Source organism: Anas acuta, chromosome 26 (assembly GCF_963932015.1).
Source record: "Anas acuta chromosome 26, bAnaAcu1.1, whole genome shotgun sequence".
Classification (NCBI taxonomy): domain Eukaryota; kingdom Metazoa; phylum Chordata; class Aves; order Anseriformes; family Anatidae; genus Anas; species Anas acuta.
In genome coordinates this window covers 5,886,244-5,900,379 of record NC_089004.1, presented here as the reverse complement: position 1 = coordinate 5,900,379, position 14,136 = coordinate 5,886,244, and the positions used below count along the sequence as shown (strand labels likewise).

Genomic DNA, 14,136 nt, shown 5'->3' with positions numbered 1-14,136 from the left:
CCTTGGTTTGGATTCTGGTCTTTCTTTTCCCTCAGAGGTAGTCCCGTGAGTTTCCTGACCTGCTCTGCCCCCTTTCTGGCTCCTCTGGCTGCTGGACACAAAGCTTTGTCCCCCTTTGTCCCACAGGCTCGTGCAGCTCTGGCTGCTCTCTAATCTCACGTGTGTACACCCTGAGAGGTGTTCAAGCCCTAACAAAGGGAGGTGAGCAGCTCTGGGGATGGGTGCTGTGTGCTGCCTCTTAAGGCAAGCTCTGCCTTTCTGCTCTGGTTTCTGGGCTGTGTCCCAGCTGTGCTGCAGGTTTTGGGGATCTTAGCTGCCTGGGACTTCATCCTCCAAAGAGTATCAAAGCCCCCTCGGGAGCTCTGTGAACCACAATGTGTGGGACTGGCTGGGACCTCTCAATTTCTGTAAGGGAGGTGAATGTGGGAGGTGTGAGGAGCCTGCAGCAGGGAAGGGTCTCTGCTCTCCTGACCCTCAGGAGCAGAGCCTGCAGCATCTGTGCCTGCTGCTTGATGCATCGCACCTCTCTAAGCAATTTCTTTCTCCCTGTTCTTTCCTGGGGGACAAAACGGGGGTGTAAGGCCTCCGTCTGCATCCCTTGCATGCAGAGAGGATGCAGCAGGGGCTCCCTGTCCTGCGGGGGGCCGTGCAGCTGGGCTCTGCGTGCACCAGGAGCTGCTTCTCCCTGCCTGGGGGGGGTCACGGGCGTGGGGCCTGGCCTCGGGAGCAGCAGCAGCCGGTAGCGGTTCTGCTGTCCTGGTGGTCCTGCTGCACGTCGGCGGGTTATGCAAGCCCTGGCACCGCCGGCCCCGGGCTCGCGGGTGATGAAAAAGAAAAAAATAAAAATCAATGCGTGGCTTAATTTCCTTGATGAGGATTAGGGGGCCTGCCCGACCCGGCACAAAGCCCTGCTTGTGCCTTTTGTTCGCCGGGGCTGGCAGCGGCCGGGGAGCCGGGGGGGGATCGGCCCCGTGCTGCTCCCTGCCGGGAGCTGCGGGGCCAGCACCGGGCACCCGGCTCCCGCCGGTGCCGCCCGCTCGCCCCGGTGCCCGCAGCCTCCCGCGAATCGAGGACGCGGCGCCGGCTCCCGGAGCGCTCCGTGCCCCTGCAGGGCCGGGGGGGACCTGGGCAGGCGGGGGCTTTGCGCTCGGAGGCGGTTTGGAAATCGGCCGCTGCTGGCGGACAGCGCTGGGAGGCGCCGGGGGGGCTCCGGGGCAGGGGCAGGGTGCGGGGGCCGGGGCCGCGGCTCCGGGGCACCCCCGGGTGCGTTTCTGCGCGGCGAGCACCAGGTGGTGCCCGCGCCCCGCTCGCTGTGCCGGGCCGGCTCCGGGGCCGTGCGCTCCCCGGGACCCCCCCGCCGCCGCTCCCGGAGCCCGTTCGTGGCGCTCGGGAGCCGCTGCCCCCCGCGGCGGGTCCCGGCCGCTGCCCCCCGCCCGGCTGCTCGGGGCTGCGCGGCGGAGCCGTCGGGGAAGGACGGGCACGGGGCTCGGCGGGGGCCCCGCGGGGGACGCGCGCCTCGGGGGCGGCTCCCGGCCCGGCGGCGCCGGGGGACCGGGACGCGGGGAGCGGGCGGTGCCGTCGGGGGGCAGCGGGGCCGCTCAGCCGTCGGGGGCCGCGCCGGCGGGGGGAGCTGCGGAGCCGGCCCGGCCCCGGCGCCCGCCCCCGGCCCGCCCCCGGCCCGCCCCCGGAGCGGCGGCGGGCGCCACTCGGCCGCCGGTGGCCTCGGCGGCGGCAGCGGCAGGATGCGGGCGGGCCGCGGCGCGGCGGGCGGGGAGGCGGCGGCCGAGGAGGAGGCGGCGGCGGCGGCGGCCGAGGGGGCGAAGCGCGGCGGCGGGGCCGGGGGGCGGCCGCGGGGCCGCGGCGGGAAGGGGTCCCCGAACGGCGAGTGCCGCCGCGGGGAGCCGCCGCGCAGCCCCGGCGCGGAGCCGCCCCGCGAGCCCAAGGTCTCCTTCTCCTGCGGCGGTGGCGGTGGCGGTGGCAGCGCATCCCCCGGCGGGGCCAAGGCGGCCGAGGAGGGCGACGATGCGGGCGAGGAGGCCCGCGGGAGCCAGGCCAGCTTCATGCAGCGGCAGTTCGGGGCCATGCTCCAGCCCGGCGTCAACAAGTTCTCGCTGCGGATGTTCGGCTCCCAGAAGGCGGTGGAGCGGGAGCAGGAGCGCGTCAAGTCGGCGGGGGCCTGGATCATCCACCCCTACAGCGACTTCAGGTGCGAGCCGCGCCGGGGGCGCCTGCACCGCGCCCGGGCTCCGCGGGGCCCCCGGGGCTCCGGGGCTGCGCCCCCCACCCCGGGGCGGCGCCGCCGGCCCCGAGCATCCCCGGCCCCTGCGGGGGCTGCGCCGGGCGGGGGGGGCTCCGGCGGCGGCGGGGAGGGGGCGAGGGGGGCCCGCGGCCGGGGCCGGGCCGAGCCGTGCCCTGGAGAGGGCACCTTGAGCCGCGCTGGAGGTGGAAGGCGCAGCCCGCGGATGTGCGGGGAGGGGCTGGGGCCGGGCGCCCCCCTCCCCAGCGCAGCGACCCGGGGGTGCCGGGAGCCCGCTGCGCTCCGAGCCGGGTGCTCGGCCAAGGGCATCCCCTTGTCCTTCCCAGGGCCTCGGAACGGCCCGGCCCAGCGAGGATGCTCTGGAGGCTCCCACCAGGCTTTGGGCCCTGAAGCTGTCATGGGGGAAGGAGTCACACTTGGCTCTGGGGTCCCAGGGCCCCGAGGCCTGGGCTGGGAGACCTGCAGAGCTCTGTCAAGGTTCCCCTTCCCACCGGGAGGCCAGATCCCATCCCTAAGATTCAAGGAGTTTGAGGGATTCGTCTTGCTCCTCGGAGGACCGGGTCCCCAAGGTCCAGCCTTTGCGGCTGGGAGAAAGGTGCTGCAGCCCCCCCTCCTTTCCATCTGCCCCCTCTGAGCCCTGGGGAGAGATCGGTGCTGAATGGGCTGGGTGGGGGCTGCCAGGAGGGACGTACTGGGGGCAAGTGGCGCAGCCCATTTGGGGGCTGATGGCCGAGATTGTGGCCATGGTGTGGTGACCCTAAGGGGGCTGGGGGCCCTTTGCCAGGGGCCGGGAGGCAGCGAGTGGCTCAGGCCCAAGTCATTCTGCCCCTCTTTTAGCGCTTGAGGGGGGCTTCACCCCCACGCAGGAGAGAGGGTGCAGGGTGCGGGGGCCGCGGGTGAGACCCCAGCCACGCAGAGGTCCCCGGGCAGAGGAGGCAGCGGGCGGTGAGGCTCTGTCCTGGCCAGGCAGGCTTGGGGCAGGGACCAGCGCCTGCAGCTCCGGCGTCCTGGCCTCGTGCTCGGCTCCTGTGCTGCTCTGGCATCTTCCGAGGCGTGTGGAGGAGCAGCCGGAGGCCTCCAGCCTCCTCTCCAGGGCTGACCTCACGCTCAGGGTCCCTCACCCTCGCACCTGACGTTGCTGTCGGGAGCCCACGCAGGTTTCTGCTCGTGTTCCCGGTCGGGGACCAGCTCTGCTGCAGGGCCTTAGCTGGGCACGAGGGCGTTGCTGTTCCTGCGGGAGCTCCTCGGTCCCTGCTGTGGCAGCCAGCGCAGCGTCCCTGCGCCAGGAGGGTCCCCTGCCACCCGTGGGGGTTCCCGGGGAGCTGGTGAGTGCCCCGCTCACCTCGCACGGCCGTGGGACCCTTGGGAGCGGCGTGGCGATGAGGCCCCGTGCTGACCGCATCGGGGCGAGAGCCCGCCTGGCTCCGTGGCCAACGCGGAGCCGGCAGCGCCGCGGTGCTGCTGGAGCACGGGGCCTCCCTGCAGGCGACCTTGGGGGGGTCACCCTGTCCCGCTGCGGCTCCATCCCCTCCTGGAGCCTCTGCCACGACTCCAAACCCACGGGAGAAGAGCCGCTGCCCGTGCTGTGATGCTGCAAGTGGCGTAGAAGAGTTCCCTGCTCAGCGGGGAGGAGCTGCGAGGAGAACCAATGCATTAGCCCAGTCTACAAATGTGGAAATAAACAAGATCAGCTCAACGTAGGGCTGGGAGCCCAGCAGCGAGGAGTCCACTCCACTCATGCGTGTTTAGGACATGTGTCTGTGTATTTCACATTATTCCTGCCTTAAAAAAAATATACATCATTTATCTAGTAATGCTAATGGATATGAACCCATCCGCATTTGCCCTGCAAAGCCCATTTTCCCATCTTAAGATAAAATCATTACCCATCTGCATACGTGACATCATTTCATAATAGGAGTCATTTAGAGATCCTGTCTCCTGGATGCAGCACCGTGATTATTCATGCGAAATTCAGGGGCATGCTTTGCTCCAGGAAGGAAAGTCGCTATTTCCATAAATATTGAGTTATTAGGAAGCCGCACGGGTGGCTGTTGAGATCCCAAGTTGCAAACCTGGTAAAGGAACCTTGCAAATTGTGGGCTGAAGCAGACAACGTAGAGCAGAGACCCTCATTCCTGGGTGCTTCGTTCAATCGCCTTGTCCATCTTCTCCACTTCTGGTCTTTAGTGATGGGAGGAAAAAACGGCGAGCGTTGACTTCGCCGTTGTTTCTGTTGGTGTTTCTGCAGCTGGGTAGCGCTCCTGGAGCGGGGTTTGGAGCCAGGATCAGGCCTGTGTCTAGCCCTAGCTTTGCAGCGACTTTGGGCACGTCGCTGGCCCAGATCCCATCCTCGCAGCCCTTTAGGGCTGTGCGGGGGCAGGCGCCGGTGCCCTGCGGGACACGAAGCCTCGCGCCCAAGGCCAGCACCCAGAGGGAGCGCGGGGGCTCGTGCAGCGGGGCCGGGGCTTCCCAGGGGAGCGGGTGCCGGGTTAGGGGCACTGTGCAGCCACGCTCCATCCCTTCCCCTTCCCTTGCCACTGGAGCCTTGCATAAGCCTGGAAGCGGAATCCAGCCCAGGAGGGAGGATCCAGCCCGGGAAGCAGGATCCAGCCCGGAGCTGCCGGCTGCATTAGTAATGCGAGCTGCAGGCAGGGGATGATTCAGTGGCGGTGGTGGTGGTGCCGTGACGGCCCCGGGGCTGCCTGCCGCGGGCAAGCCCGGCCCCCCGCACCCCGCACCCGGCACCCGCAGCGCTGCGGCTGGGGCTGAGCCCCGCGGGAGGTGCTCCCTGCCCCGGCGTGGGGCAAGGACGCGTCCAGGGCAGGTGCAGGTCCTGGCTGCCGCTGTCCTCCTGCGGGAAAGCCGCGTCCGTGGCGCTGCTGCCGCCCGGGTGGCTGCCCCGGCTGCTTTGTGGCCCCGCAGAGCGGGTCCTGGGCTTGGCAGCCTGGCGCTGCTCCCGGCGGGGACGCTGTGAATGCCACCGCTCGGTGCCTGCTGATGAGCCCGCTGCTGCTGCTATCTCTGGTGACAGTGACGGGAACCGTGCGCCCACTCCGCGGGATTAATGTGGGGCACGCAGACCTGAGAGATGGCAAAAAGCCACAGCTTACTCATCAGGAAAAAAGGCTGGGGCTGTCTGTCCCGGGGTGATTGTACAGGTTTGTGTCCTTGACATTTTGCAAAGCCTGAAGCCCCAGCCGCAGGGACCGCACGGTGACAGGGTTCTGGGGAGAGCAGCGCCGCTGGCTTGCCCCGGCCGCGTGGTTTGGGTGCACGCGGGTGTTTGGCACCGACCCCGCTGCTCTGCCTCTGCTGGGGCTGAACTTCTGCAGGTGGCTTCTTAACCCACTTCTGTGCGTGACCTCGTTTTTTTAGGCTCTGAGTATTTCTCACAACTTCGCAAAGCCCGCCAGGCCCCGGTGCCCCCCGCTCAGCCCCAGCAGCGTCCTGGTTGACTGGGTTGGGCTGACGGGGAGCGATGCGTGGCACGGAGGTGGATGGGGCATCCCCAGGAGCCGCCAGAGCTCTGTCCTCAGGAGATGGGGCTGAGCGGGGATGTCCCCAGTGTCCTGCCTGGGCTCTGCCACCCGGAGGGGTCCGAGGGTCTCCCTGCCCTCCCCTCCTGCTGGGGACGGGGCAGGCCTGGGCTCTGCCGCGGCTCCGCAGCCGCCCGGCTGGGGCTGTTGTGCCAGGCCTGGGGTGAGCGGCGCAGGGGGCCAGCGGCCGTCCCTGCTCAGAGGCCTTCAGCATCTCCTGTCACCATCGCTGTGGTTCAACTAGGTCAGAAGTAAGGGGGGGGCAAGGATCCTAATTAATTTGTTTTCAGGTATTTTTAGCAGCCTGGGCTGGATCTTTTCTTCCGTGCACGCGCTGCCCTCCAAGGAACAAAGTGTCGGTGTCGCATCCGGGCCCATAAGAGCCTGCCCGAGGTTCAGCCCCGTTTGTGTGTGCTGGGGGGCGATGGGGGCCGCGTTGTCCCCCTCCGTCCTCCCGGTTCTGGCCCCGTGGGGTTGTGCAGGCTCCTGAGGCGGTGCAGGGCAGTGCCCGGCTGGCGCGGTGCCTCGCTCTCTGCTCCTCACGGCTCCCCTGGGGCTTGCTTGGTGCTGGGGGGGCCTTGGCAAGAGCCCGGGGGGGGGCTTGCGGCCACCCTGTGGCACCTCGGGGTCCTGCTGGGGGTCCGGGGGGGGCCTCGGTGCCCCCCAGGTGCCCTCTGCTCCCCGGGGAGCGCGGTGCCGTGCCGTGCCGTGCCGTGCCGTGCCGTGCCGAGCTGTGCCCCCCCCGGCTGGCAGCTTGCGGAGGGCACCCAGGAGCCGGCCCCGCGTGTGACGTCATGGCTGTGCAGCGGTGACATCACTCGCGGTTGCCATGGCAGCGGCTCACGCGGGGACGGTGTCATTGGGAAAGGGCAGGAGGGGTGCGGGGGTGCCCCGGGGGCTCGGGGGGCTCCGTGCCCGGCCTCCCCCCCAGCCCCGGTCCTGCCGTGACCTTGCCGGTGCTGGGGAAGGTCGCGGTGCAGACGTGCGGAGGCTCCCGGCCGTGCCCCCCCCCCTCGGCTGTGCCCCCCCGGTACCCCCCCCGGCTGCAGGCAGCGCTGGCTCCAGCTGCAGTTGTACGTGCTCGGCCGCTCCCGCAGCCCCCCCCGCCCCGGGCCGGGCTCTGCCGTGTGCCCCCCCCCTATGCAGGGTCCCCCCCCCCCGCCGGAGGTGTTGGCACAGAGCCGGCCCCGCTCACCCGCAGCTGGTGGGGGGGGTCGGGGGTCCCCAGCCGCTCCCCCCCCCCCCCGGCCAGGGGTCTCCCCACCAGCACCCGGCTTTGTGTCCCCCCCTTGGAGCACAGCACCAGGAGCCCCCCGCAGCCCCAGGCCTCATCCTGCACCTGCACGGCCCCCCGGGACCCAGGCCCGCAGGATCAGGTGCAGGGCTTTGCTCCCTGCGGTGACACCGGGGGGGGGGGCTGTCCCCAGGGGTGCAGGGACAGTGACACGGGTCCTGCACCCGTCACGGCTCTGGGGACCGGATGGGGCCATGCATGGATGTGGCTGTGCCTGGGAGGGGCGTGGGGCCGTGCTGCTCGGGTCCCGGGGGGGCCGCGGGGTGCCAGCTCCTCCGTCCTCCCCCAGGTTTTACTGGGACTTCACGATGCTGCTCTTCATGGTGGGCAACCTGATCATCATTCCCGTGGGCATCACCTTCTTCAAGGAGGAGACCACGGCGCCCTGGATCGTGTTCAACGTGGTCTCCGACACCTTCTTCCTGATGGACCTGGTGCTGAACTTCCGCACGGGGATCGTCATCGAGGACAACACCGAGATCATCCTGGACCCCGAGCGGATCAAGAAGAAGTACCTCAAGACCTGGTTCGTGGTGGACTTCGTCTCCTCCATCCCCGTGGACTACGTCTTCCTCATCGTGGAGAAGGGCATCGACTCGGAGGTGTACAAAACCGCCCGCGCCCTGCGCATCGTGCGCTTCACCAAGATCCTCAGCCTGCTGCGGCTCCTGCGCCTCTCCCGCCTCATCCGCTACATCCACCAGTGGGAGGAGGTAACGGGCTGGGGGGGGGGGACCGGCCCGGACCCCTCCGGGGGCTTGGGGAGCCCAAACCGTCAGCGGGGGGGTCTCTGCGGCATCGTCTCCGGGATGGAGAATGGGAACAGTCCCATGAGCTTGGGGGCGGGTGGGGGCATGGGGCCAAGAGCTGGCGGTGTCCTCCTGTGTCCCCGCTGTGACACCGGGACGTGGGCACCGTCTGAGCCCGCTGCAGCACGTGTGTACACGTGTGTGTGAGTACACGTGTGTGTGTGTGTGTGTGTGTGTGTGTGCGTGTGTGTGTGTGTGTGTCCTTCTGTCTGTCCGTCCATGGGGACACCCCGTGGGTGACAGCACCCCACGCCCCGTGCCCACCAGCAGCATCCTCCTGCACCCCACCTGCAGCCGGGGGGCTCCTTCCCACTGCCCCCTCCCCACCAGGGCCCCGGGGGGCTGCAGGCGCTGCAGGAGCAGCCGGCCTCAGGGCAGGGGGGCAGGCAGGATGCTGGGGGGGCTGCAGGGGCTGCAGGGGCTGTGCCTGGTGCCTGGCTGCGGGTGCTCGGCTTCGCCGCGTGGCTGCGGTGCGTGGGCTGAGCCTCTGCCAGCCCCGATGGCTGCGGCCGTGCAGGTGCTCGCTGCAGCACGGCGCCGGCTCTGCGTGCGTACCGGGGGGGGGGGAGCTGCCTTCACACCCTCCTCATCCCCAGGCCCCACATCCCAGCCTGCTGCGCCCACCTCAGGGGCTGGGATCTGCTGTAGGCACCTCCTGCCAGCCCCGGCTCCCAGTGCCCCCCCCCCCCCCCCCCCCCCCCCGTGCTGGGATGAGCAGCCTCAGACCCCAGGGCTGGGTGCGGAGGCTGCTGTGACTTTGCTGTGCCCTTGTCCTGCCTTTGCTGTGCCCTCGCTGTGCCGGCTGCTCGGTGTGATGCTGTGGGGCTCCAGCCTTGTAGCTGCAGCAGGAGGAAGACTTGGGAGGGGAGTTATTTAATTTTACTTCTTTTTTGCTTCTTGAATTCAACTTAAAAAAAAACAAAAAAACATTTTAAAGGAGAAGGAACAAGTCCTAAGACTTTTTCCCTTTCCCCCACTGTGCGCCCAGGGGTGAGAGGCACTGGGGACAGGCAAGGCTGTGACTGGGGGGCTCGGGGCAGTGAGGGCGCAGGGCAAGGAGCAGCCACAAGGGCTGGGTCCCCCTGCACCCATGGTCACAGCTCCCCCTGCACCCACCCCAGCCGGGGGCACCTTGTGCCGTCTCTCTCGAAGCCACCTCGTGCTGAGCCCAGGCACGGCCCCGCTCCTTCCTCCCCCAGGAGCTCCGCGAGCCGCCTTATCCTGATCAAAGCCCGCAGCCACCCGCGCTCCCCGGCGCTGCGGCTCGCAGGCCCCCCGCCAGCTATAAATAGGTGGCAGGAGCGCGGCTGCCTTGGGGGGACGGGGCCGGTGGTGGCTGTTTGGGCCGAGGCCGTGCACGTTGAGCCTTGTGCCGCAGGGTGCGGGCGGTGTCCTGCCCCTGTGCCCGACCCCATCGGTGTCAGGGCGGACGGGGCTGTGCTGGCCAGGACAGTCCCGGTCCTGCACTCATGTGGCCACCTTCGTGCCCCGGCCCCTGCAGATTTTCCACATGACGTACGACCTGGCGAGCGCCGTGATGAGGATCATCAACCTGATCGGCATGATGCTGCTGCTGTGCCACTGGGACGGCTGCCTCCAGTTCCTCGTGCCCATGCTGCAGGATTTCCCCCAGAACTGCTGGGTCTCCATCAACGGGATGGTGGTGAGTGCTGCACGGCGGCTCGCAGGACACGGGGAGGGATCGATCGCCGGCAGGAGGAAGATGCTGATGTGGCTCTGCCCCTGTCCCCTGCCTCCATCCCCTTCTCATTAGCAACAAAGCTGCTATTAATAAATAATGGGACACACTGCTAATTGCTCCCTGCAATCTCAGCCCTGGTACAGGCTCATCTTCCTCCTGCCCTCCCCATTCATCCCTTCCGTTCTGCCGCGTTTCCATCCCTGTGCTATTTTCCCTCCCCGCCTGCCTTCCTGCCCGTCCTCTGCTCCCCATCTCCCGCTCCTCTTCCCCGCCACGTCCATTCTCGAGGGGAACCGAGGCTTTGTGCGCTGCCGGCCCTGCAGCCCCCGCCCGCCCCATCCCCAGCTGGGCAGGGACCCCCAAATGCTGTGAGATGCCCGGCATCAGGGCTTGGGCCCCGCACGGCGCTTTGCAGGGGCTCTGCGTGTTTGCAGAGCAGTGTAACACAGCCAGAACGGCTGGCGAGCCGCAGCGAAGCCAGGCAGGACGGCGAGGTGCAGAAACCCTCCAGTCTGGTGGATGCTGTGAAGGGAGCAGAGCGCGGCGGGACCGCTGCCAACCCAGCCGGTGCCTGGTGTTTGGATTTGTTTGGATCTCACCTGCGCGGTGAGACAGGAAAAAAAAAAACACAAACAAACAACAAAAATCACATTGCTTAGCGCTGCTGGGAGCTGCCAGCAGAGAACTGAGCCAGGGCCGCGCTTGGTACCCACGTGTGCGAGTGCTCCCAGCTGCGCGCCCCCGGGCTGACTGCTGCGCTCTCGGCGCTGCAGAACGACTCCTGGAGCGAGCTGTACTCCTTCGCACTCTTCAAGTCCATGAGCCACATGCTCTGCATCGGCTACGGGAAGCAGGCGCCCGAGAGCATGACGGACATCTGGCTGACGATGCTGAGCATGATCGTGGGGGCCACCTGCTACGCCATGTTCATCGGCCACGCCACGGCCCTCATCCAGTCACTGGACTCCTCCCGGCGCCAGTACCAGGAGAAGGTAGGGCTGGGTGGGACTGGGTGGGACTGGATGGGACTGGGACCACGGTTCCTGTCCTGTGCCATCCCAGCGGGTGCAGCCCCCCTGGTGCATGGCTGCCTGCGGGTGCAGCCGAGCAGGGCAAGGGCTCCGGGTGCAGCTGGGGCTGGGTCCAGGGCTGGGGTTGGGGCTGGGGCCGCTCTGCCCGCTGTGGACGGGGCGGTGGGGCCGGACCCAGCAGTGCAGGACCCTGACCCGGCTGACGCTGCCGCCCTCCCTGTCCGCGCAGTACAAGCAGGTGGAGCAGTACATGTCCTTCCACAAGCTGCCCGCTGACTTCCGCCAGAAGATCCACGATTACTACGAGCACCGCTACCAGGGCAAGATGTTTGATGAGGACAGCATCCTGGGGGAGCTCAACGAGCCCCTGCGCGAGGTATGGTCCTGGGGGCTGGAGGGCGGCAGCTGGGAGGAAGGGGTCACTGCCCTGCCCCCCCCCCCGTGGTCAGGGGCCCCCTGCTCCCAGCCACGGAGGGGGCTGCAGGTCCCAGCGCTCCTGCAGGACCCGCGCACACCTCTGGCTCTGGCTTTGCAGCTCCGAGTGTGGCTGAATCCTTGCACGATTGTGTCTGTGTGCGCTGACACCTCCGAGTGTGAGCCAGCCTCTGGGGACCGTGTCCCACCTCCCCACCTGCTTCCTCCCCTCCTTCCCTGCAGGAAATCGTGAACTTCAACTGCCGCAAGCTGGTGGCCTCGATGCCGCTGTTTGCCAACGCGGACCCCAACTTTGTCACAGCGATGCTCACCAAGCTGAAGTTTGAGGTGTTTCAGCCGGGCGACTACATCATCCGCGAGGGCACCATCGGCAAGAAGATGTACTTCATCCAGCACGGCGTGGTCAGCATCCTCACCAAGGGCAACAAGGAGATGAAACTCTCCGACGGCTCCTACTTCGGAGGTGAGCTCCTGGGGGTCCTGAGCCTGGCCCCCGCTCCTGGGTCTGTGAGAGGCCCCAGGATGCTCACTCTGTCCTGGGATCCCCTGGGCTTGGTGGCTTTTGCCCCTTGCCCCCTGCCCCCCAGCCCCGTTTCCAGTACTGGCTGGCGGGGTTTTGGCTTTGGCACCGTTGCACCTCCCCTCCCCAGAGATCTGCCTGCTGACCCGCGGCCGGCGCACAGCCAGCGTCCGGGCAGACACCTACTGCCGCCTCTACTCGCTCTCCGTGGACAACTTCAACGAGGTGCTGGAGGAGTACCCCATGATGAGGCGGGCCTTCGAGACCGTGGCCATCGACCGCCTCGACCGCATTGGTAGGGCTCTGGGGGCTGCGGGGGCGCAGGGACCCTCCTGCTGCCACATCCCGCTGCTCCTCGGTGCTGCCTGTCCCTGTGCCCTGGGGGGCAAACAGCTGAAGGGGCGCGATGGGAACTCCGGGGTGCAGGGACCCTGTGAGGTGCTTGGATGGGGGGTGGCAGCGCGTGGAGGTGGCCACGGGGATGGGTGGTGAGGGGCCAGGACAGCCCTTGCTGGGGTAGGGGCCCAGCACAGCCCCAGCATTGGAGCTCATCACTCTCCCCGCCCCGTCCCTCCTCCTGCAGGGAAGAAGAACTCGATCCTGCTTCACAAAGTGCAGCACGACCTCAACTCGGGCGTCTTCAACAACCAGGAGAACGAGATCATCCAGGAGATCGTCAAGTACGACCGCGAGATGGTGCAGCAGGCGGAGCTGCAGCAGCACACGGCCATGTACAGCCCGGTGCAGCCCCAGGTCACCTCCGCCATCGCCACCCTCCAGCAAGCCGTGGCCATGAGCTTCTGCCCGCAGATGGCCAGCCCGCTGGTGGGCTCCATGGCGCTGGGCTCGCCCCGCATGATGCGCCGCTTGCAGTACGCCCAGGCCGTGCCCAGCCCCTTCGCTGTCTCCCCGGTGCTGCTGCAGCAGAGCCCCCCGCAGCAGCCGCAGCCCCCCACGCCCCACGCCAACCCGTCGCCCTCGCAGGACCAGGCGCCGCCGACCGCCCTGCCCGCCTCCGCCGGCGCCCTCGCCGCCGCCAGCCCGCCGTCCCAAAGCCCGCTGGCCAGCCGGACGTTCGCCTACGGAGGCGCCAAGGGGCAGCTGGGCTCCCAGCTCTCCCTGAGCCAGCAGCAGGCGCCCGGCTCGCCCCCGCGGCTGGCCGTGCACAAAAGCACACAGGCGCTGCACACCAGCAGCCTCAGCCAGGATTCGCGGCCCCTGTCGGCGTCGCAGCCCTCCCTGCCCCACGGGCTGGCGGCCGGCAGCACCCAGAGCCCCCCGGCCTCGGCGCGCGAGTCCTGCGCCTCCATCGCCGGGGGCCCGGCCGCCGCCTCGCCGGGCTCGGCGCCCCCGGCCGGGCTGCGGGGCCCGGCCTCCTCGCGGGGGGCCCTGTCCCACCCGGCGCCCGCGGGGCCGCCCGCCCTGCAGCAGGACTCGGGGCCCACCCGCAAGGATTCGGTGGGCGGCACGCCCGACACGGACCCTGCCAAATCCAGGCTGTCTTCCAACTTGTGACCTCCGCACCGCACCGGCTGCCAGGCGGGCGTGGGGACGGGTGCGCCAGGGGGGCCGTGGGGTGGGCGGCCAGCCCTGTGCCCGCCGCTCCCAGCCCGCACATCCCCAACCAAGGCGTCCACGCCAGGGGCACCTCCACCCCCCTCGGCCACCTCCAGCCCCGCTCCCCGGCTTCCTCCCACCGGGGGTGGGGGGTTTGAGGGCTCCGTCCGACCAAAGTCTGGCCCCGTCTCCTGCTCCCTGCAGGGGTGCCCCACTGCCCCCGGCTGCCCCATAGAAGCCACAGCTGCATCGTCCCCTGTGATCAACGCTGTATATGATATCTATGACCTGAATACAAACCTGTATGTGTGCATCCGCAGGACACCTCCCCGGGGGTTAAGGCACGCTGGCCAGCCCCAGCGCCGCCGCCCGTCCCTGCCTCCCCTCCCACAGAGCGATGGCGAGGGGTGACGGTCGAGGACTGGAGGTAAGTTGTGGGGTCTGGGGACTGCGAGCCCCCGCGCACACACCAGCCCCCGGTGCCAGCCCAAGGCTGGGGCTGGGGGCGAGCTCCCCCCCGCTCCCTGGAGCTGGGGGAGCCGAGCCCTTGGGAGCCCCAGGGGCAGTCGCCGGTGAGGCAGCGCCGGGCTCCCCTGGCCAGCCGGGGAAGGCGCACACAGCGCGTGGAACCGCGTGCCCGTGTGTACGCGTGCCCCGAGGGATGGCGGAGGTGTGAGCGTGGGTGCACGCGGGCACAGCCTGGCACGCTGGAGCCTTCCACACTGAATGTATGCAGCGCCCCCCGAGCCAGGGGCCACACGCCCCCTGCCCCCGCAGAGCTGGGGGGACAGCTCCCAGCGCCCACCTTGCCATCCAGCCCATCCCGTGCAATAAACGTCAGCACCTGACAGAGCTACGCACGTCTCCGTCTCTGCTTCTCCTTCGCCTCCGTCCCGCCCTGCCGCGGCTCCGGCTGCTCCTGGCCCTGCTCCCAGTGCTCGGGCCCTGCCAGCGGGCACAGCCCCAGGCCGGGCTGCAGGAGGCAGGTTTGT

At 68.7% G+C, this 14,136-nt stretch overlaps 1 protein-coding gene across 1 annotated transcript; it reads left to right on the top strand.

The window, feature by feature from the left end:
• Positions 1–1,727: 1,727 nt before the first annotated feature.
• HCN2 (hyperpolarization activated cyclic nucleotide gated potassium and sodium channel 2) lies at positions 1,728–14,000 on the top strand. Its single transcript, XM_068661485.1, has 8 exons — positions 1,728–2,206; positions 7,380–7,803; positions 9,401–9,562; positions 10,375–10,593; positions 10,862–11,008; positions 11,290–11,530; positions 11,718–11,882; positions 12,171–14,000. Exons 1-8 carry the CDS (start codon positions 1,743–1,745, stop codon positions 13,100–13,102), a joined length of 2,754 nt encoding a protein of 917 aa, XP_068517586.1. The 5' UTR covers positions 1,728–1,742; the 3' UTR covers positions 13,103–14,000.
• The last annotated feature ends 136 nt before the right edge of the window (positions 14,001–14,136 follow it).

Coding starts and splice junctions, on each gene's coding strand:
- HCN2 (XM_068661485.1), top strand. CDS start 1,743: ATGCGGGCGGGCCGCGGCGCGGCGGGCGGGGAGGCGGCGGCCGAGGAG. Junction 2,207..7,379: donor CACCCCTACAGCGACTTCAG/GTGCGAGCCGCG, acceptor GTCCTCCCCCAG/GTTTTACTGGGACTTCACGA. Junction 7,804..9,400: donor ACATCCACCAGTGGGAGGAG/GTAACGGGCTGG, acceptor CGGCCCCTGCAG/ATTTTCCACATGACGTACGA.